Source organism: Pelobates fuscus, chromosome 2 (genome assembly GCF_036172605.1).
Source record: "Pelobates fuscus isolate aPelFus1 chromosome 2, aPelFus1.pri, whole genome shotgun sequence".
NCBI classification, from domain to species: Eukaryota; Metazoa; Chordata; class Amphibia; order Anura; family Pelobatidae; genus Pelobates; species Pelobates fuscus.
Window position 1 is genome coordinate 15,523,467 of NC_086318.1, and position 25,104 is coordinate 15,548,570.

General features: G+C 40.1%; 2 protein-coding genes across 3 annotated transcripts in view; one reads left to right on the top strand and one right to left on the bottom strand.

The window, feature by feature from the left end:
• Window positions 1–25,104, bottom strand: part of CLU (clusterin) — a 577,758-nt gene that overhangs the window by 148,593 nt on the left and 404,061 nt on the right. The gene's annotated exons all lie outside the window — the stretch shown is intronic.
• The window catches only part of SCARA3 (scavenger receptor class A member 3), an 85,761-nt gene that overhangs the window by 47,426 nt on the left and 13,231 nt on the right, over window positions 1–25,104 (top strand). For both annotated transcript variants that reach the window (XM_063440787.1, XM_063440788.1), the window contains exons 4-5: window positions 6,038–6,136; window positions 16,209–17,252. In XM_063440787.1, the coding sequence (XP_063296857.1) occupies window positions 6,038–6,136; window positions 16,209–17,252 (1,143 nt within the window). The remainder of the gene's footprint in view (window positions 1–6,037; window positions 6,137–16,208; window positions 17,253–25,104) is intronic.

Sequence of the window (25,104 nt, forward strand, 5' to 3'; positions counted from 1 at the left end):
CATCACTGGAAAGCAGATCTGTACTGAGGTGACGGGCCATGCTCGGCCAGTATGCATCTCCTGCTTTAATAGCACAAATGCTCAGCAAATCACGCCATGCGGCGGAATAGGTCTTTTGGATTTGAACTATCCCTCGGTAAAAAGGCATAGGCTGTTTTTCTGGGTCGGGGAGCGATTTCATTAATGCGCTAGCTTGAGTGGGGTTAAAGGCAACATATTTAGGAGGGGTCCGTTCACCCCGGCCCTTGTGTCCAAAGGGATCATCGATGGAACGATGAGTTGAGGCTCCTGCAGCGGCTCCTGCAGCCTCCGACGAGTCCTGGGATGAACTATCCTCATCTCTCTCATCTAATTCTATGATCTGAGCTTTCTTTCGTGCAGGGCCCGGGTAAGGTGACAGGACCGGAGGATGAGCGGGGGTCCCAGATGCGGGGGTGGCTAGCGAGTCATAACCGGGGGGATAGGTAGTCACCGGGAATTACCGGCATCAGGGCTGTACTGGGGGCCGCCATATTAGTGGCCGGAAAGGGTAATGTATTAGGATTAAGGGAAGAAGTGGCGGCCATATTGGATGAGGGCACATCCGGGGCAGACTGTGCCGGACTGGGCATGACCGGAACCTGGGGAGTGGCTTGGGGAAGGGGTAGTGGATATCCGGGATAGGGCAGGGTCATGGGATATGGGAAGGGGTAGGGCCAGGCTGGGGAGGGGAAGGAGGTGGGGTATTGGACTGGGGTGGAGATGGGAGGGGACGGAGAGGGATTGGTAGGGGTGGGTGTAGAGGGAGGAGCCGGGGCAAGGGTGGAAGAGGTGGTTAGCTGGGCGGATGAAGAGGGGAGGGGATCATTAACGGAGAGAGAGCGTAGGGAAGGAATGGCAGATGAAATGTTAGGGAGAGGTACAGCAGGTAGCGTAGGGATGGATGAGGATGATGGGAATGTTAAGGACGGGGAGGGGGAAAAGAAAGATCCATCAGAATTCAGGACCGGGCAAACAGGGGAGGTGGCGGGATGGGTGTTAGGAGGATTGGGAGTGGGGAACATAGTCAGCTGGCTATCACCTACTGCTGACTGAACCTTGGGGATAGACGTCCCCTGGGCGCCACTTTGGGGCGCTGGCTGAGGGTAGACCCCAGCAACACAATTCTGATGATACACAAACAATTTCACACCTTTGTGATTTATTTCTTCCTCAACCCAACCTTCTAGCTGAATAGCCTTCGCTACTCTGTACCATGCTTCAGCAGTCTTTAATAAACCATTATCTGTAAGCTTGCCTTTCATTTCTGCCAGTAACTTACGCCAACTTTCTGGTTGCAATCTTCCACCCGTTGGTACAGTAATTTTACATACTTTTGCAATCTTTACAACACCTTTAACCATCTCCTCACCCTCTCTGTTTTCTACCAAATCACGTGCTAACCAGCCCTTACTGGGCTTACCCAAATCCTGCCCCATAATCCCCCTACCCCTATACCAGCGTCCTAGATATAGAGAGAGAGAGAGAGAACTGAACAAGAACGTCTACAATGCTCGACTGCCACCTGAGAACCGTGGGACTTTCTCAGATGCGTCTTCCCAAAACGTAGACTAGTCACTGAATCCGCCTACCCGGGGTGGTAGACACGGATTGGAGCGAGGTGAGAAGTGTGTGACCAATCACTTCTCTTTTAAGAGGAATGGGAGTGGATAGTATAATAATATAGGAAGTATAGAAAAGATGAAAGGCAAGGAAAATCCTTAGAGATAGACACAGGAGTTCATGAGACTCCTAATTAGACAAACAGGACAACAATACAATTGAAATACAGTGCATGCATCACAGTACAAATGAAATCAACAATAATCCCTTTCCTTTTACATGTGCTTACTCCAAAGTCACCTCCCTCAACCTCGTAGTGTCCCCGCTCGGAGAATGACTTCCTCAAGTCTCACTATCACAATTAAATAATCAGTGGACCTTCAACTCAACTAGAGCCGAAGGGTCCGGGTCAGGACGTCCCCAACTCAACTAGAGCTGGATGGTCCGGGTCAGGACGTCCCCAACTCAACTAGAGCTGGATGGTCCGGGTCAGGACGTCCCCAACTCAACTAGAGCTGGATGGTCCGGGTCAGGACGTCCCCAACTCAACTAGAGCTGGATGGTCCGAAAGCGCACAGTGAAGCTAGCTAGGCTATCAAAGTGACACAAAATTGGATCACAGGAAACTATGATTCTACACAGATCCCACAGTTCCACAAACTTCTTTTTCCATACAGCCACAGCCACGAGGCTCCTAAAAGAAGTAAACAGGCAACAGAAGACCCCCAGGAACACATCCACAGGTCAACCCCCCTTTATCCCAAAAAGGGTAAAATACAAACAGATAGACAGATATACTGAAAATCCAGGCAAGTCCCCTCAGGTCCGCCCCCCTTTATCCCAAAATGGGGAAACAGACAAACAATTCAGACACACCCAGGCAACAGATAGACTAAAATGCAGGTAAACAAGTGAGTAACGAGGCACCGGGCAAGATATTACCTGTCTTTGATGTCCTCCCGGGAAGCAGTCACAGACACGTGGACGGGTCAATCAAAGGGGCCGGAACATACCGGTGGCTCTGCAGAAGTCTCTACCGTGTACCTGGAGGTGATCAATCTCCTTTCCTTCCCCCCGGATTCCTCCGTCCACCCTTGTCTTCCTTAGGACGGCTCACCGGCCGGACATAGCCCGATGCCCCACGTTGGGCGCCAAGTTGTTATGGTACTTTTTGAAAGTAAACCAAAATGTTCAAATGTCTATCTGTTCCTGTCCAAATCAATAAAATTAAATTGCGTATATACGCTGAAGTAATTAAGTCTGACACACAAGGTTCAGGTTAAAATAACTTCGAGAAAGTTTATTGGCAAGTGAAGTAAAAGCGGGCGCGCAGGCCCTTTTAAGAGGCATTTTGCGTCATCATTGATTATTAGAATATCAGCAAATAAACATCATCAATTGGATTAATTGTTAAGTGTCGGTGTTAGTGTCTTACCTATTGGTTCAAAAATAAAGAGGTTAGTCCCATGCCCACCCATCAGAGGTGGGATTATTCTGGACACGGGTGGGGATAAGGGGGTCCTAAGCGTCATTTTACACGGTCAATGATATCAGGCTTCATGTCCAGGTGCAAGGTCTCTTATGAATAGAACATTTCATTACTACTGTGTTCTGTGGCCTTCAAACTATACTATCTTACAAGTTCTAAGGAGTAGCCAGCAAGTCTTAAGGAGTAACCAGCACCTCCTGGTATTTGTCCTTGTAGGAAAACACAGTCTTTGTCTACTGTACTAATTGGGTTGAGAAGTTCAGTCACGTAATGTAGTTTTAAAATGAACAAGTTAAGTCATGAGGACAAAATGGAGGATTGAAAGAGTTAGGTTAGGGGGACAAAATGGAGGAGGAAGTCACAGTATAAAGTTAAAAATGGAGTTAGTACAATAATTCAATACAAGTACAATAGTAATTTTTAATAATTCCACATCAGTCCCTGGCCTTATCTTATAGTTAGGATAGCCTTATGCCTATCCCACGCATGCTTAATCTCCTTCACTGTGTTAACCTCTACCACTTCAGCTGGAAGTCTATTCCATGCATCCACTACCCTCTCAGTAAAGTAATACTTCCTGATATTATTTTTAATCCTTTGCCCCTCTAATGTAAGACTATGTCCTCTTGTTGTGGTAGTTTTTCTTCTTTTAAATATAGTCTCCTCCTTTACTGTGTTGATTCCCTTTATGTATTTAAATGTTTTTATCATATCCCCCCTGTCTCGTCTTTCCTCCAAGCTATACATGTTAAGTTCCTTTAACCTTTCCTGGTACGTTTTATCCTGCAATCCATGAACCAGTTTAGTAGCCCTTCTCTGAACTCTCTCTAAGGTATCAATATCCTTCTGAAGATACGGTCTCCAGTACTGCGTACAATACTCCAAGTGAGATCATCAATCTAGAAAAGAATTAGGAGACTATTGTGCATGCATGCCAAAACGTCCACAGTGCGCCAAATCAGCATCTCTTAATACATTGACTGCATCTCTATGGGGAACGTTCAGTGTCTCCATGCAGAGCGAGGAGACGCTAAACTCCAGTGCTGGACACTGTTAATTGCTTCATCACGTCTGAGTGACTGCCATTGGAGGTGTTACTAGGCAGGAAGTCTAGACACATAGACACTAGAACCACCAGAACCATTGATTCTGGTGACTATAGAATCCCTTTAAGTTGCAATGTATATGTAAAGAGACATTATGTTGCTGGTTTAACATGTTCAAACTGTTAGGACGAGAAGTGGAATGTGGAATGTGGAATGTGGACGTAGAATTTTACAACATTTTCTACTAATTTGTTCAATATTTTTTGTCACTAAAATAAAAATTTATTTTCCAGCCCCAAGAAACACATACTAAGCAGTTTTACAGGGACAGGGGAAGCGACTTGCGATTGATTTGTTTACTGGGTTATTATAATAAGTTGTAGCCATGTTTATCTGTAAGAGGTTAATATTATTCTTACGTTCAGACAAGCAGCTGAGTTCGATTTAGGAAAACAAAACAGGACATAAACAGTGTGGACGCTGTGTGTGATCTATGTGTACAAACTCTGCACTGCAACAAATCAAAAGCAATGTCTGTACAAGGAGAGAAACATTATGGCACTATTATATACTGATAGAAATCACAGCTTCTTTACAACCACACGGAATGTATCAGCTCAAGGAAGAATTATGGAAACAGACGATTTCTTGTATAATTAAACAAACAAGAAATGCAAATATCTATAGCTCACTTTAACATAAATAATCACTGATATATCGCTATTCTATAATTAGTGAGAAGCACATCAACAGCCAGCCCTCCTCCCTCCTAGGGAGCTATTCACTAAAAAACAGAATTCCAAAATAATTGTCAGAAATGTGACATTTTCCAAGTAAAACTCTACTAAATCAAGCAAAGGCAACTCTCTGCAACCTACAGTGTAGATTTGTTTACGATGACAATATACCAAGGGTAAAGCGACATCCTTGGCACCAAAACCAATTCATCTTCATGGAATGATTTGGAGGCCTAGATGTTGCCCCTGCAATCATATTATTGTAAATAGTGACATTTCTGAGAGATTGAAACTGTTTTTACGTTTTGTAATCTCCATGACCCTAGTGAAGGTCGTTCCAGCAGCCAATAGGGGCGTCGGATTAAAATAGATTATGTTAATGAATGATGTCTTGCTTCAGCATGCAAAGTATGACAGCGCCGGGATACTGCGTGTGCGTCCATTGTTTTTTCATGAAAGACAATGAATAAATTACTCTCGTAGTGAAGAATTAGTTTTTGTGGATTATGCCAATTGCTATGCCAGTGCCCTATGTCCTCAATTATTCTCAATGAGAAGCATTTGAGTGGGCAGAGGTTATCAAACTTCAATGCAATAGTAAAATGGAACTGCTGTGCGCAATCTGTCTTGTTTGTTACACTAAAGGTAGGTTTCATAGCGATTTATAAGGATTTGTTTAGAAAAGGATGGGTGGTCTCTAAACCTAGAGATGACGTTGTATTGTTGAATACGGTGTGTACAATAATACATATGGCATGCTATGCTGTACAAGCTATGTCCCAGTGCCATTCAATCCTAAAACCAGTGACCCAACTGACCTCTCCTGCCTTCCAACCTTTACAGTGCTCTTTGCTGTACCAGAGGTTAAACGTGACTGTGTGTAGAACTTGTCCGTGTTTGTAAAATCTGCTCTGGAAATTCACGGAGCCCCATGCCCATTCTGTTCCCACACTAAATTACAGTTTTAAAACCTCTAATGTTTTCATTTTATTTGTTTATATGTTTGGGAAACATTTGTCCTTCTTGATTAATTCAATAAAACTAACATTTTGTCTTTGAAACCTATCCCTGGGCACGCAAAGCAAGCACAGACAGCTGCTCTCCAAATTTAACTTTCTAATGTGATTGATAAAAAATGATGTCATTTTAAAAAACCCTCATTATCCTGTTTTTCATCTCAACAGTGTTTAGAAAAGTAAACTCGTTGTACGATGACTTGAGCACAGCGCAGAATTTTTACGACAACAAGATTGTATCGGTTCAAAAGAACATCAACGATCTGGGTAAGCAGTTATTTTACATTATGATGTCTAAACATGGACGAGATCTATTCTAAACACTAGTACTACCAGTTTAAATGTTTATCAAAAATGTGTTACTGTAGTGACTACTCAGGGCCGGTACAACCATAAGGCGGCACAGGTGACTGCTTTAGGGTTTACCTGCCCTGGGTGCACAATCTCCTCGTGATCAGCAGATGGGGAGTGCACAACACAGCACTTCCTTTCCTACCAGTCACTTAATGTATTTTGGCCGCACAGACCACGGGAGAGGATATTCTGTATCTTCTACCGGGTCTAACAGGAAGCTGCTCGCAGCTCTACGAGGTCACAATACACATGGAGGTAAGCAGGAGGAAAGGGGGAAGAAGCCACAAAAAGACAGAGAGATCAAGAGAGGGGCTCAGGGGGCAAAGAACCACACAGAGATGCTGGGAGGAGACACACAAAGGGGCTGAGGGGAGAAAGAGACACACAGTGTATATTGGAAGGGGGGTAAGAGAAACACAGAGGAGCTGGGGGCAGAGACAAAGTGCTAGGGGAAAGAGACACACAGAAAGGAATTGCGGAAGAAAGAAACATAAAGAGGGGATTATGACAGGGAAAAAGAGACATGTAGAGGGTCTGGGGGAAAGACACAAAGGGGCTGGGGGAAGTAAGAGATACACAAAGGGGGAGAGAAAGAGACACACAAAGGGGAGTTTGTAAAAGACATACAAGGGGGAGAGAAAGAGACACACAAGGGGAGTTTGTAAAAGACATGCAAGGGGACAAATAGGTGATAAGTAACAATAAAGGGGGGTGTAAGTCACAAAAGAGAAATAAGATACACTAAAGGAGATAAGGATTCAAAAGGGGCATTGTTTGAGGGGGGGGGGATGAATGTATATTCGCCTGTGCAGCCAAAATTCCTTGCACCGGCCCTGTATCTACTGGTTTACTAGACACATCAAACTCTAACGTTAAATCTGTGTTTCCAAACTCAGTGGAAAGATAAAAGAAAGGTTTTATAGATATTTCTGCACTGCTAATGCTTGTGCAATTAATTAGTGATTAATCAGTTTAATTAATGACAATAATTTTTCTCAAACCATAAATTGTGCAGAGATCTCTATTAACAAACGTGCTCGGACATTGCACCAGCTTAAGGATTTTGCAAAGAGGGTCGTTTTCCCCTTTCTATCAAAACAATTACTAAAGCACAATTTGACTTTCTTCTGATATCGTTAGCAGATAATTAGTACTGTGTGTTCTTCAGAATATCAAATCATTGCAAAATCTCAGACAGCAAAGTAGCAGTAATATTGGAATTTACATCTTACAATATTATATGCATTTTAGCAAGAAGGCAAGTCTGCGTAGATAGTGTACACACTCTTAACTAGCTGACTTTTAGCTATGAAACCAACACTTTTTTTTGTTTTGTTTTTTACTGTATTTTAGTTGAGGTGTAAACAGCAAACAATGGTCTCCAGGCACCCGAGGAATCTTGGTGGCATGGACCTTCTTTTTAAATGAGTTTGTCACAGACCCAGGGATGGCACCCATAGCCTGCTAGCTGCAATGAGCTGTAGTCATTATGTTAATATTGCTGACTAGGATATTAATAAATTCAAAGAAATCTGATCTCGCTTTTCACAATTTCTAACGTGATATAAAAAATTTGAAAAAAACAAAAAAAGAAATACTTTAAAAAGTGGTCCTGACGAAAATACAATCTGGGGAAAAGTTCTAAAATTGGCCTAATCAGATAGAAAATGAAGTTGTTTTCTGTGGCGACTGTTTAGCTTTTAGAACTTTCTCAAAATCTGCTCTTTAAACGTCAAACCCCAAGTGTCTGAAATGCATCCAGCTCTATAACTGTAAATTCTTTTATTTAGAATCTCATGTTTATGTGGATGGTTCTGTTTTGTGAAAAATTACAATTAGACAAACATTTATCTGTTTGTCAGAAAACGTTAACTCAGCAGTTCCTGTTTACTATGTCCTTGCCAAGACAGACCAGTCATGTGCTCATTGAAATCAGCTCCTACTTATTGCTGGCTTTATACTTGAAATAACTGTGGCCGATGTCGATGCAAGGGATTTTGCTGCCGTAGGCTAAACATATAATACCACTCCATTTGCTTTTCTTTAAAGAGGAACCGTCACTAAGTTGAATGAAACATTAAAAATCATTTAGAACCTTTTTTAATAGAATGCTCCATTTACCTTAAAATTTATATTTGAGAATTAACAAATTACATCATAATCCAGTTCAGACAATGTAAAACCAGAGCAAACATTGTAAATGGGGAGGGGAAACAAAAACATTGTTTCATTTCTCTTCTCTGTATGCTCTCTCTATGACTGCCAGGTGTAATGGGCGGAGCTTATAACAATGACTGACAGGGAGCTAAGATGGAGATGGCTCTCTCTATGACTGCCAGGTGTAATGGGCGGAGCTTATAACAATGACTGACAGGGAGCTAAGATGGGGGTGGCTCTCTCTATGACTGCTAGGTGTAAAGGGTGGAGCTTATAACGATGATTGACAGGGAGCTAAGATGGAGGTGGCTCTCTCTATGACTGCCAGGTGTAATGGGCAGAGCTTATAACAATGATTGACAGGGAGCTAAGATGGGGGTGGCTCTCTCTATGACTGCCAGGTGTAAAGGGTGGAGCTTATAACAATGATTGACAGGGAGCTAAGATGGAGGTGGCTCTCTCTATACTGACTGCAAGGTGTAAAGGGCGGAGCTTATAACAATGATTGACAGGGAGCTAAGATGGAGGTGGCTCTCTCTATACTGACTGCCAGATGTAAAGGGCGGAGCAAATAACAATGATTGACAGGGAGCTAAGATGGAGGTGGCTCTCTCTATACTGACTGCCAGGTGTAAAGGGCGGAGCTTATAACGATGATTGACAGGGAGCTAAGATGGAGGTGGCTCTCTCTATGACTGCCAGGTGTAATGGGCGGAGCTTATAACAATGATTGACAGGGAGCTAAGATGGAGGTGTCTCTCTCTATACTGACTGCCAGGTGTAAAGGGCGGAGCTTATAACAATGATTGACAGGGAGCTAAGATGGAGGTGGCTCTCTCTCTATGACTGCCAGGTGTAAAGGGCGGAGCTTATAACAATGATTGACAGGGAGCTAAGATGGAGGTGTCTCTCTCTATACTGACTGCCAGGTGTAAAGGGCGGAGCTTATAACAATGATTGACAGGGAGCTAAGATGGAGGTGGCTCTCTATACTGACTGCCAGGTGTAATGGGCGGAGCTTATAACAATGATTGACAGAGAGCTAAGCATGATATGGATAGTTCCCCTTTAACAAGAGATTTACCTGAATTGTGATGAAAAAAAAGTTGATAATTCCCAATTTTTATTGCCATGTAATATTTCGATTTAAATAGTATTTTTTATTTGTTACTTTGTTTGTTCCTTATTCATTCTGCCGAAATAAAACTATATATATATATATATATATATATAAATACTAATCATTTTTATACTGTCCGTCTGATAAAATATTTACAGTTTGCTAAACGTTAACATCAACACACAACAGCAATTGGAATGAAGATCCTGGACTAGCAAAATGTGAGGGTTATTGACTATAAGTGAATTTAAATTTTAGCTCAAAGGAGCCAAACTGAAAATATAGTTGACTCAAATATAGGGCCCGATCCTAGGGTCACAGATACCTGGGTGCAGAATTGTTTTAGGCACCCCTCCCCCTCCCAACGTGGGCGTGGTTGTATTAGTAAATGACCGGCACAATCTCACAGATTTGAAGCACACTCACTGACACAAACACTGACAGACACACTCCCTGACAGACACAGTGACAGACACACTCACTGACAGACACACTCCCTGACAGACACAATGACAGACATACTCCCTGACAGACACAGTGACAGACACACTCACTGACAGACAAACTCACTGACAGACACACTCACTGACACACTTTTAATGACAGACACACAATCTCACTGATTTGAAACACTCACTGACAGACACATGCTGACAGACACTCTTAATGACAGACACACACTCTCACTGATTTGAAACACTCACTGACAGACACACACTGACAGACACTCTTAATGACAGACACACAATCTCACTGATTTGAAACACTCACTGACAGACACATGCTGACAGACACTCTTAATGACAGACACACTCTCACTGATTTGAAACACTCACTGACAGACACACACTGACAGACACTCTTAATGACAGACACACAATCTCACTGATTTGAAACACTCACTGACAGACACACGCTGACAGACACTCTTAATGACAGACACACACTCTCACTGATTTGAAACACTCACTGACAGACACACACTGACAGACACTCTTAATGACAGACACACACTCTCACTGAATTGAAATGCACACACTGACATACACACTCACTGACAGACACACTCACACGCTCTCAATAACAGACACACACTCTCACTGATTTGAAGCACACACACTAACAGACACACAGACACTGACAGGCACACTCACACATTTACACATTCTTGTACACACACACCCACAAATTAATTTTATTTCCTGTGGCTTTATTTTTTTAGGCCCATCCAGTCTCCCTACCTTTGTGCTGGCCCTCTCTTGGGTCCCCTGTGACAGCAATTGGCACCACCCACCTCCTGTCACCTGGGCATGGTACACCCAGTGCAACCGCCCAGGATTGGCCATGCTCCTGTATTCCACCTGCAGCTGCACACTCCTGAAGCTACCTCAAGAGGATTCCGGTTGCAGAATTTTCAGGTTCAGGAGTGCTGCTGGGCAGGGGGGAGGTGGTTGATTGAGAGCAGTCAGCTGATGCTCTTTGCCAATCAGTGACTCCCCATGCACAAAACTGTCTTGCAAAGAAACTTACCTTTTAGACCAGTTTTGTAAAAAACTATTTTGGAAATGGAGAGTCATTGATTGGCTGAGATCATCAGCTGACCGCTCTCCCCCATTCAGCGGCGACACTCCGTGTTTCCTGAAACTGAAATTTGAGAAGCCACAGTGAGGGGAGTTGTGATCATTGCTGGAAGCAACTTTGGGGTTAAACCATTTGAAATTGGTTTAACCCATGAAAATAAGAGTGTGCCTGGGGGCCTCCTGGCACCATAACTACATAATTTGTTTGAAGTTATTATCGTGCCTCAAGGGGATTAAACTGGCCATTTAACAAACCCCCTCTTCACATTGCCCACCCAGAATTCTGTGTCTCTTTTAAAACACTAGTGGCCTAGCAGAGTGGTATCCGTCAGTACCTAGACAGTCCAGTTCCCTCCTAATGCCAAGTGAAGTGGGAGTGCAAGGGTTTAAAATATAATATCCTCGTATGATCGCTTACAAGGCCTAATCACAGGTTGAACCACACGGGACCTGGTCTATGTACACCGAAAACGATTTCACTATCTCATGCACTACCAGCGAGATGGACGGAGGGGAGAACTGCGAGTCTGCATGTGATCAGCACCCACCAGAAGCCAATCTTTTAATCTCACCGCCAGCTTCTGGTGCAGCATCGTGCCCCCTGAGAACCGGCACTCCAAACTAAAGTCTATTTTACCTTACCATAGCGCTGACCCGACTGTGTTGCATACAGTACAGTCTAATGGCACGTAAACTTCCTTTAAAATAACCACATCCTGTTTTGAATCAAGTAATTCCAATGAGTGGAATTTATTACCAAACCACAGGACATCCAGCCCAGAAATAAGTAAATAAATAGGTAGTCACCTTCTCTGGAAAGTAAAGAGGGTATTTTTTTTTTCTGTTTTCTGTTTTTGATATTAATGGGTTTGGAGAATACATCACCTTTTTATTTATTTTAAACTTTGTAAAAAAAAAATGTGGTGGGGAGTTACCATCCTGTAAAGGGCCCCTTGTGATAGAAATATATTTTATCCTTTATTACTAGTGCACTTTGACATTAAACTTTTTTAATAAAATATCAATGTTGGAAACATGTAAATAGATAAAGAGTCCAGACGTCCGATTTACCAGTGACCGTCGCGAACAGACAAGTCGTGAATTCTAGTGAAATTCCATTTCAGCTGTTTTTCTTATTTGGTTAACTTTGTCTAAATTTTGCTATTCAGTTTTCAATGCCATTTAATGTTAAGAAGAATAAACCCAGCTGTTTCCATCCTGGAGATTAAGGAAGCTTTTAGACTTTAGAATAAACTAATAAAGACACATTATTATTTCCTGGTGAAATCAAAATTAACCTGTTAACACAAATATACACCAGAGAAACGGACCATGACAGTACACTCGAATATTACCCAATTTCCTGTTGAATTACCAGATGAAATATCAGCCTCACACTATACACAGTGTTTCCCGTTAACATCAAAACCCCTGGTAAAACAAACGCATCCTGTTCATGAATGAAGTCATTCTGTACGCAATAAATTGGAAAAAAATCACAGATTCCAAATGACTGAATATTTGAACATCAGCAAGAGATAATGATATCAATTATAAGTTATAGACATGAGCTCACATTGCTGGATTCTGTATCAAAATAAAATAAATATATATATAATAAATATAATTTCTGCATGGCGAGAGATTTCAATTCTGCCAAATCATATTTTCTGAAGATATACTTTCTCGCTATACCCAAAATTTGGTCAGATCTGTGTTTGGAACCTACAAACAAATGAAAATTATGCAAAATAGTGCCAATCAGTGTGCTGCTAAATATATACATAATATAATATACATATATGTTGCACTGATAGGAGCATTTTCCCTGCATTTGTTTCACAAATCAAGTGAGTAACTGATAATAAAAATATATTTATATATTATATAATTTATTAAATATATAATACATACATGTAATTATTTTTTTTCTACTACTATTTTCCCTCTGTTGCCCACTTCTCACTTGACCTGTGAAAAAAATCAACATTTAGTGTCTATGTTTATTTCGCCACAAAATACGTAATTTGCCTGAACACCCAGATTAGGGGGAATTGCAGTTCAATCTTAATTAAATCTCTAAATCTAATAAACATTACTAATTGTATCTTTTGAAATTTGTTTCGTGTATTAGTATCATATTGATTAATGAATGTTTTTTTTTTTTTTTTTAATATTCTTAACCTTTTCATTTACAGGGAAACACATTGCAGAATATGTAAAAACAAAAATTTCTTAGTGTTTATGTGATGTGTCCCACCTCCCAAACACTAAAGTGCAATGCTATACCATTTTACAACAGAATATAAACGCTTAGCCCGAAATATAGGAATGGGGAAGCCGATGCTCATACATATGTAAAAAAGGAAGATAAAAAAAAAGAAACAATTGTGCAATATTGTTGTACATTGCATGAAAGGTGATAGCATAGAGATAACATATATTCACAATTTATTGAGTTTTTTTTTAATATAATTTATGTGCCCTTTTGGCAGCAACAGGACCTCTGGTACAGTATTGTCATTATCCAAATAAGACTGGCTCCAAGTTTGTAGACCAAGTGCCAAATATGGAGTGGCACAACCCCTTTTTGATCCAATTTTAGGTCAAAGTATTAGGCCAGGAGATACTTAAAACAAATAAACCAAATGCAATTTTAAATCATTACCAAATATATATAAATATTGTGCTGTCTTTGGGCTTTGAAACACGTTTTTTGTCTGTTTCCAGGCTTTTTCAACTGATATATTAATTGTGTATAGATACTACTTTTAAGGGGATGGGCTCGTTGTATGGTATAGTAGGATGCTCATTCTCCGGGGGGCGTAGTGGGGCGTAGTGGGGCGTGTGTTTGTTAGACGGAGGTGAGGCAAACTTTGTGTCCTCCTCGCATCATCTAAAGTAATTCTGTGTCTTCGTCCCCAAGTGCGATACCTCCGGCTGAGGGTTGCGTCAAGTCAGAAATGACATGCCAGAGTCCTGATCCGCGACATGTCACTTCCGTAATTCGCCACTGTTCGGCCCCTTGAACGGATGCATTTGTTGTCGCAAAAGTCTTTATCTGAACTACATTATCCATAATCATTTGCGCCAATTGACGCTCGTAAGTCATGATTTTTGAAATAGAAAAAAGATTGGAAATAGGAAGCCACCCTGGAAACTTGCTATTTAATCATCATGACTTATGAACGCTGAATTGAGCAAAGGATTATGGACCATGCAGTTCAGATAAAAACTTTTGCAACAGAACAGCGAATGCATCTGTTCACGGAGGCAAATGATGGCGAATTTTAGGAATTAGTGGGGCATATCACCTAAGCACTAAGTCATTTTTATGTTTTTACTGTTTTGGTTGTGAGCTATAAGGAGTATCCACAGAGTGGCACAGCTGCTATATTACTATATAAGATATTTTTAAATTGCACCAGAGGAACTTTTTACTTCACACATTTAGCACATTGCAAAATGTGGTTTAATCATAATATGTCACTGTCAAGAACTATTATTGTCCACCTTTATGGAGCTAACATTCTTCTGGTGATGTGTTCTAAAGCTAGCATAGAACATGATTGTTCTGTATTCCACCTTTAGTAACCATCAGGGTTGATATCAATCTAAGCACCATAACAACTTTATATTACTGAAGTGGTTATGGCCTTTCTTTTAAAAAAAAATGTTTAATATGAATCATGAAGATGAATGACTTGTTTTCCGTGTGTAGAGCCACCTTACTGGGCTTTCAGTCAGCCAACTGAAATACTTTCTTCCTGGCAGGCAATATAGGTATCACACAACCTCTGATGCCTTGGACGGGCTGCCCATGGCTGTTTAGTTAAAACTAGTGTCAAAGATCCTAGTGCCCAGCTCTACGGCATTTTAACGCTCTAACTTTCTGATAAAGACAGAATACGTTTCGGTTCTGGGTTTTAACCTCTATCCTTCCTAGGTACAGAGGTAAGAAAAAACAAAAAATAAGACACTGTTCTGATTTTATGTCCTTTCAAACAGAGTGCAATAAACTGGTGTCCTGCAAGAACACTGCAAATGTTATGGAGTGCACAGTCCTCTTCTTTTCTTCTTCCTAATGTAAGCTTTGTTAACCAGCAACCCTCCAATAGGCAAAGCAGAGTACACTAAAAGGGAGTAAAAATAGATCTGCTATCCTGCTTCCCCTGCTAGACACCAGAAATTCTAAACTCCAGACCTCATCTCTTCCTTCAGACCGCTTACAAAAGCAAACCAACTACGAGAAACGGGTTAAACAAGTACTGGTAATGATGGTGTGGGACTGGTAACAAACTATATAAATGCACTGACTAAGTCTCGCCCCCTTGTTGCCCACCTGCTGGTTATTTTAGATGCTAAATGTTATATATGAATAGTTTTGATAGCGGAGTATAAGAGTATTGATATAAAACGACCCCTTGTTTAAAGTTGGGGTTTTCCCATGACTTACTTCCTTTGACAGTGTAGTTGACGTCTAAATTATACATGTCCAAAGTAACTTCTGACCTTGACCTCGATTTAATACGTTTTCCAAATAATTCAACACTGTTGGAAAAAACTTCCAAATGATTTGTCTCCCGAAGTCCCCATTAACGTCTATGGGTATTTTGTATATAAATCATTTGGAAAGTTTTCTACCAATATTGGACCATTTCCAAAGCTCTTGTTTTTCATTTTGTGTTTTATTGGGTTTGTTCATAGAATATACATCTTTTCCTTTGTATGGGAATAGTATAACAATTAGACAATTATTCAAAGGATTGGAGCATGAATAACAAACCAAGGCCCAGTTTTTTTTTTATTAATCTCATTGTATATGGCAATTACTTTCCAATCGAAAATTATAAAAGTTAACGTAATAAAAGGATTAAATAAAGTTAGGATGTACAATGAAAAATTAGATTAAAACGTTTGCGATATCACACTGTGTTGTCACTTTTGTACATTTTTCCTGTCAATCTAAACAGATTTGACTTAGCCAGGGGTTGCAGAGACTTCTGAGAGAGATTGTTAGAGACACACTACTAGAACATAATAGCAATAAATTGCATTTCCAGAAATGTCTAAAAATGTATCTGCTGACTCTCTAACATTGAAATGTATTTGTATTTGTGATATCTAGATGAGAAGTCCGTGGGTAACTGCTCCTATTGTCATGATGCTGCTTACTTGGGACAGGAGATCAGTAAACTTCACAAAGAATTGGCCGAGATTCAGAAGATGATTTTGGTCCAAGATGTGTTGTTAAACCAAACATCTCATAGTCACAAGACACTCACCAGTAGCAGCAATAAAATGGATACTGACATGGAGAGAAGCAATTTCTCCCTTCAGCAAATCAATGAAACACTTGGACTTTTTTTGACAGAGGTCAAAGGTTGGCAGAGAGCCACATCGGAGCTGGACTCCACTGTGAAGACTCTGGTACAGGAACGCTATGATATAAACGTTGCGGTTCAGCAGGTTAATATCACATTGGGTCAAACATCGGAGTGGATTCATGTTATCCAAAGGAAAACTGACGAGGAAACGCTGACCTTACAAAAGATTGTTTCGGATTGGCAAACTTATAACAACATTTTCACTGGAATCAAATCTACGTCAGCTAAAGCTACTGAACAGGTCACCAACCTGCAAAGTAAAATCGCAACCACAGCCCAGAAGATTGGTTTGAACATGGAAGTGATACATGATTTAGTTTTACAAGTGATGGGACTTCAGTTGCAGCTGGATAACGTTTCAGCGTCATTGGATGACCACGACGAGAACATGCAGGATCTACAATACCATTCCAATTATACCCAGAATCGGACAGTCGAACGGTTTGAGAGCTTGGAAGGTCGGATGATATCTCATGAAACAGAAATCATGACTATATTTACTAACATCAATGCTACCGACAACCATGTACACAGCATGCTAAAGTATCTTGATGATGTCCGGCTTTCTTGCACCCTGGGATTTAACTCACACGCTGAAGAATTGTATTACCTTAATAAATCTGTCAGCCTCATGCAGGGCAGCACTGATTTAATAAGAGAGAGATTTAGCTTTCTCAATGCCCGGCTCGATGTAGATATGCGGAACATCTCAATGATTATGGAGGAAATGAAACTGGTAGACACCAGGCATGGCGCAATTCTCAAAAATTTCACCATCCTACGAGGTAAGATAAATATTCAAGCAGCAAATTTTATTTTTTTTACCCCTTTACGTTTTACAGTGATGTTGAAATGCCTTTTGCTACATCCTAACATTAATTTTCTTCTTTAACAATTAGATGTTTTATAATGCCTATTTCTGTGGACAAACCTTATAACACAACAATTGTTTTTATTATATTTTAAAGGGACACTATAGTCACCTGAACAACTTTAGCTTAATGAAGGAGTTTTGGTGTATAGAACATGCCCCTGCAGCCTCACTGCTCAATCCTCTGCCATTTAGGAGTTAAATCCCTTTGTTTATGAACCCTAGTCACACCTCCCTGCATGTGACTTGCTCAGCCTTCCATAAACACTTCCTGTAAAGAGAGCCCTATTTAGGCTTTCATTATTGCAAGTTCTGTTTAATTAAGATTTTCTTATCCCCTGCTATGTTAATAGCTTGCTAAACCCTGCAAGAGCCTCCTGTATGTGATTAAAGTTCAATTTAGAGATTGAGATACAATTATTTAAGGTAAATTACATCTGTTTGAAAGTGAAACCAGTTTTTTTTTTCCATGCAGGTTCTGTCAATCATAGCCAGGGGAGGTGTGGCTAGGGCTGCATAAACAGAAACAAAGTGATTTAACTCCTAAATGACAGTGAATTGAGCAGTGAAATTGCAGGGGAATGATCTATACACTAAAACTGTTGGATAGATCAGGAGCTACACATGTTCAAACACGGCTTTGATATCGAAATATGGTTCATAAACATACCACAGGGGCATGTAAAACTGACTAGACGTGTAGATTATAGATATGTTTTGCCAAGTCAAACAGACAAAGAGGTATGCACTAAATTCACTGGTTTCCAATGAACGAAAGGAACAAAAGGTAAACCTCAAATCTCTGCAATGCCTAGAGAGCAAATACTGTGGTCGCCTGTCGGTAGCCATGAGTCATCCAACACTGTAAGTAGGTCAAACAAGATAGACAGTCTCTGTGCCAGTAAACGATCCACCTCTGACCCTGCCACCATGCTTCATATCTAGTTACTGGTTTCACAGATGGAGGCAGGATGTATAGATTATTCTGACAATTTAGCAGTTACTTCCAAGCTACTGTTGACCAAACATTAAGCCTGTTTTGTTTTGGTGGATTCAAATGTTAAACATTTACTCTGATGATATACTTACAGGGAAAATGGGGACATCTGATGATATCTTCCCATAGCCAACAAGGCCCTCTCTTCTATACAGTCCATTATCACAATTGTCTACGGCACATGTTTGCTTAAACATCCTCGACTTGTGCATTCAGTTTCAAACAAACGGGATCATTCGAAATGTTTTGAGTGATCAGTGGGTCGTTCAAATTCTGTAATTCTGAAGCACCATATGGACATACCACCAGCAAATGAACTGTTCAATGTTTTCTGATTTTGATTAATGGGAAAAAAAGATGATTAATATTTAGTGGAGAGCCCCTACATGTTGGTTTATTCACAGAACAAGTGAGAAGTGGCCAATAGAGGGTAAAATGAGGAGTAATGGAAAAAAAACTCTATATTTTATATTTGATTAATATTAGTTCATGATGGAATTTTTTGATTTGGGCGAATAATTTTTCAAATTGAATTTGAGATTTTGTTCGAAACCTCCAATGGTTGTTCATATGATGATTTGGCTCAGCTGAAAGACTATTCTGGGAAACATTTGGATCGGCCATAAAGGCAGGAAAAAAGAAACCTATCAATGTGTTGCAATGCTGCAATACAAAAATGGCTACAATGTTGGCTAGCCTAATAACTACATAATACCAGACATTTTTGCTATGCCAATTCTGAGCTGTCAACGTGTGATCATTAAATTATATCTCCATAAAAAAAAAAAAAAACTTAGAGAACGTTTATGATGATGAATTGTTTTTCCTTTTGCAATCTTTTATTAGTTAATAATGGCTAGCATGTTTTTTTTTAATTATGAAAGGATAAAGTCACATGGTAATTGATGACCCTCTCATTGATTTGGCCCTGGAAAGAATAAAGTTTCCCAAACATTCAGTGTGTAACATCAATGACCGTCCCTCAGTTTACCAAAAAAGTCATTTAATTTGGGGTGGTGAGGGGGGGGAAATAGATGGGGTGGAGTGGTTCATTAATAATGGCCCTGTGACATTTTCTTTTCATTTCTTGGAAAAAAATCTGTTTTCAAAATAAATGACTCCTGCTGCACCTCTCTCTTTTAAAACATGTTTCATTGTAGTGATTTTGCTCGGATGATATTGGTGGATTTGCACCAGTGGCAGTGATAGCTGTCACAACACTAGCCTTAACATAGCGCTTGGTTGATTAATAGTAATGGAAAGGTTAATGGTGGTGGTAAAGGTGGTGATTTTTATGGTGGTGGTCGTAGTGGTGGTGATGGTAACATTGATAGTGGGTGAGATACTTGTGCTGGTGATATCAGGTGCAGCTGATGTCACACCTGTCTCTGTTGGATGAGATTATGCAGATAGGGATGAACTTTGACAAGGTGGAGAAGATCCAGGAATCGAGTGCATTCTAGCTGATAGAGAGGATAGTGGTCTCTTGCTTGTCATCTCCAGACTCTCCTCTTGTAATTCCTCATAGCCGAGTAGCTCCTGGGGCCAAGGTAAAAGTGGTATATCTGCAGTGGTCACCACTACCACCAAGACCAGATATTGGGGTAATTTGGTACTATTTGGTGCTCTACCTCTTCAACAAAGAATGCCCCTGATGGAGCCCACAAAATACGCTCTGCTGAGCTCCCCCTTAGTTGCTTCTTGGGGGGCTACAAGAAGGTATAACACTTGAACTATTTTTGGTAGAAGGGTCTGAAGTGCCTCCAGATGCAGACAAAAAAACAGAGAAAAAAATCCCCTCCTGGGTGGTGAATCGGAAATTACAGTCATACTAGTCTCACTTTCCTGAGTGCGAATAATACTTTAACAAAAGTGGTGGCACCAGTAGTGGTGGTGGTTGCAGCAGTGGCGAAGGTGGTAGCAATCCATGAAGAGGTCAGAAGTCATGGTAATGCTGCCAATGGTTGCATGGGGCACACAGCCCATACCCTTCCTCAGTTTTTTTCTAGGGATTAGTACATGACATTTGCAATATTTCTCATTCACAGCTTATCACATTGAGCATGCTAAGCTGTTATGTGACTTCCTCTCCATTTCGCCTTTTTTTGGCACCACAGGCAGAATCTAAATCCCGATGCATTGAAACAAATCCTTTTTTCTTTTATTGGTTACTTTTTCTCACTTGATCTGTGAATTAAATGATGGGAAAATGCCAGTTTTACACCCCTTTTTGGTTTATCTGAAATGTTTTGCCAAATATTCAGTTGAGAGGGAACTCCACATGGACGAATATTGGAGTACCAGAGCAAAAAAAGAATTACACACAAATTCATTCAGCCAAACCAAATGTTTCTCCTGTGCCCAAAACTCCCCACATCCTCCAACCGGACTATTTTTTTTTTTTTTTCTATGAATACTTTTTATTGAATTTTCTTTATACGTTTATATAAAGTTCACATATATGGATAAATTGCACGAACAGTACTTTCTGGTCGCCTTCATGAGTACATTTTGAATTGTGCGGGTCATACCGCATTTAACATTCATTAGGCTTGAGACAATTATATGTTTTACATTCCAAGACATCACAGTACATGCATATTATCAGCCTATGTCTGCATTCTGGATTTGTGTGCTCTGTGCATCAATTAGCTTTGTGTCTGTAGCCAGGTGGTCATTGGTTGCATCAGGGTGCGTTTAGGCAGCATTAAGTGAACTCGGGGTATACAGATATTATACGACCATTATGTAAGAACAATATAAAATAAGAACAAATATAACAGATTTCACTGCATTTTATATGTCGCATCAAACCAGTATTATCGACTAACCCGTAGGAGTGTCAGCCCGCGTCTGGCTCCTCATTTGGTGTGTGTGTCGCACTGCACCTCCCCACGAGGGGTCAATTATGTCTTCCAGGGAATCGGTACCCAATTGCCAGTTGGCTCATAGTGAGTCAAAGATTTGTAGGATATTATTTATTCTATGACTCATTTCCTCATAGATTCTCGTGGAGTTTAATTTCTCCATCACCATTCATAAGGGTCGGGGGTGCTTGTTCTTCCAGAAAGTGGCTAACTGCTTTTGGCAGCTATCAGCACATGAATGATTATTGTTCTCATCATTTTTGGCAGTTGGGCGGGCAACGTGTAATATATAGGCTTCTATTTGAAGAGATAGGGAGAACTTTGTTAGTTTGTAAATCACCTGTTTCCAAATTTTTGGAGTACTTTTGACATGTAACCCAAATGGAGTCGGTCGAAGGTTTTTTCGGCATCTAGCGCAAACAAAGGTCCAGACTCCCCCCTTCTCTTTAAGGGTTCGATCAGGTTTTAGAAAAAGTGTTGTCTCCTGCCTGACGTCCCGCTACAAAACCCGCCTGTTCCCTAGACACCAGAGATGGCAGATGTGGTTTGATACAATTGGCTATGACTTTTGCGAAGATTTTAGTATCTGCATTCAGGAGTGATAGAGGGCGAAAGGTTTCACATTTGGTCGGTGGTTTTCCTAGCTTTGGTAGTGTAATGATATTTGCTTCTAGCATCTCCAGGGGTATGGTGCCTGTTGTCATGATATTGTTAAATAGAGAGGTTAGGTGTGATTTTAACCCCTTATGACCAGAGGGCGTACTATTACGTCCTTTTAAAAGCGGCTCTAAACGCCGCAGGGCGTAATAGTACTCCCTCCGGTTTTTTGTAACTTACCCGGTCGCCGGCGATCCCACGCCGGCGATCGCGGTGCCCTCCCGGCCACTTGAGAGTGAGGTCCTTGCGAGGACCTCACAATCACCTGGCCGGGTTAGCTGCCTGCTGCATTGCCAGCAGGGGGACCAACTGTAATGACTGTTGGTCCCCCTGCTGGCTGAAAATCAAATAAAAAAATGTTAAAACAGTGTAAAAATAAATAAATTATATACTTAGATCATATATATATATTAAATATATATGATCTAAGTATATATATACACATATACATACACACACATACACCGTCTAGGTGTATTTTAATATTAATATATATATAATTATATATATATATATTAATATCAAATTACACGTAGACTGATACTGATTAAATATATATATAAATATTGTTATATATATTTATAAATAATATAAAAAAATAAATATGTAAATACGTAAAAAAAGTAAAATAAAAAAATAACTAAAAATAAAATATAAAAAAATATATAGATGTGTTTTATTTCGTTCTAACTGTATTGTGATATTAATATATATATATTTATATAAAAATACACTTATAACGAAATAATATATATATATCTATATACATAAATATATACGTATATATCACTATATATATACCTATATATAAATAAAAATATTAAAAAAAATGATATATATATATACGTATATATACACATATGTATATATATATATACATATATTAATTCTACACATATATTTATGTAATAATTTTACATAATTAGGTATCCTAATTAATTACAATTAGCGGGACCTGCCTGACAACCCATGCCGAAAGTAAAGGGAATTTAATTTGCTAGCACTATATTTAACCCTATAACTTTCCAAGACACCATAAAACCTGTACATGGGGGGTACTGTTTTACTCGGGAGACTTCACTGAACACAAATATTAGTGTTTCAAAACAGTAAAATGTATTACAACGATGATATTGCCAGTAAAAGTGAAGTTTTTTGCATTTTTCACGCACAAACAGCACTTACACGGACGATATTATTGCTGCAATACTTTTTACTGTTTTGAAACACAAATATTTGTGTTCAGCGAAGTCTCCCGAGTACAACAGTACCCCTCATGTACAGGTTTTATGGTGTTTTCAAAAATTACAGCGTCAAATATAAGGCTTGTGTTTCATTTTTTTCACTTTAAAATTCGCCAGATTGCTTACGTTGCCTTTATGACCCTATGGTAGCCCAAGAATGAAAATTACCCCTATGATGGCATACTATTTGCAATAGTAGACAACCCAAGGTATTGCAAATGGGGTATGTCCAGTCTTTTTTAGTAGCCACTTAGTCACAAACACTGGACAAAATTGGCGTCTTTTGCATTTTTCACACACAAACAAATACTAACGCTAACTTTGGCCAGTGTTTGTGTCCAAATGGCTACTAAAAAAGACTGGATATACCCCATTTGCAATACCTTGGGTCGTTTACTATTGCAAATGGTATGCCATTATGGATGTAAATTTATTTCCTCGGCTACTATACAGTCTCAAAGGCAACGTAACCAATCTGGCGAATTTCAATTTCAAATGTAACGCGCTATATTTGACCCTGTAACTTCCCAAAACACCATAAAACCTGTACATAGGGGGTACTGTTTTACACGTGAGACTTTGCTGAATACAAATATGTGTATTTTATTGCAGTAAAAGCAAACAGTATTATGACATTGACAGTTAAAATGTCATGTAGAACTAAAAAAATGAAAAAAAAATATCTTATTTTCTCCCATTTTTTCATATTAAATTATGTTTCATAGCTAAATATTTGATATTAAATGAAAGCCCTGTTTCCCCTGAATAAAATGATATATAATAAGGGGGGGTGCATTTAATATGAAAGAGGTGAATTACGGTTGGACAGACATATAGCGCAAATGCCAGGTTTTGTTTACATTTTGTTTCGTTCACAACTTGTACATTTGGCTGCGGTGTTAAGGGGTTAAGATGTCTAAAAAAGTGATGTAATAAATATTAGACAGGTCGTCTGGCCCAGGGGCTTTCTGTTTTGGCAGTGTTTTAACCGCCTTGCACACCTCCTCCACTGTGAAAGGGGCGTCCATCTCATTTCCCGTGTCTATGGGTATCGTAGGTAGCTCAATGTTTGTAAGAAGTCGTCTCTGGCACTGTGAGAGGGTTGTGTAACCTGTTTATTCACTTTTAGATTGTAGAGGGATTCGTAATAGTTGGCAAATTTGTTTAGTATGTGGATAGGGTTCGCCAGTTTGATATTATCCGCGTTGCAGATAGAAACTATTTTTGTTTGGGCATACCTGGTTTTTAGTTTTGAGGCCAGTAGTTTGCCTGCTCTGTTACCTTGAGTGTAGTGGGTGTGTTTAAGTTTTATCAAGGTGCGTTCTGTGGTCTTTAAATGCAGTTGTTCCAGTTCAGTTCTCGCCTTTTTGAGTCGCTTGCCTAAGCTCTTGTTTGGCGTGACCTTATGGCAAGATCCCATATCCGCTATTGTCATTTCAAGGGCGGAGGAGTCTGCACGTAACTTCCTCTTAGCCCTAGCTCCCATCTGAATAAACCTACCCCTAATTACTGCCTGGTGGGCAAGCCACATGGTTGGGAGCTAAGTAAACGTGTTTACATTGTCAGAGAAGTAGTTAGAGTGATCTCTTGCTATGGTTTATTTTGCCTCCTGTGTACGTAAGACTGATTAATCAGTCGCCAGAGCCTCTTCCCCCGTATAGGATGTAGCGCTCGGAGTGTTGTCCTAACTGGGGCATGGTCTGACCAAGTGATCACACCTATTGTGATCACTTGTGATATTGTGTAGGTTTGTTCTATCCACTAGACACATATGCAGTCTGGAATAGATGGAGTGTACAGCAGAGTAATAAGCATTATCTTTGGTCATGGGATATAGTGTACACCATGTGTCATAGATATCATATTTGCGGCACAGCGCTACCAGCTGTTTACTTGGCTTACTTTGTCCTATTGTGGGTGGATACTTTACTAGAGATGTCTAGCTGTGGGTCTAGCACGCAATTAAGGTCCTCTCATATAATAAGCTGTCCCTGCTTCATA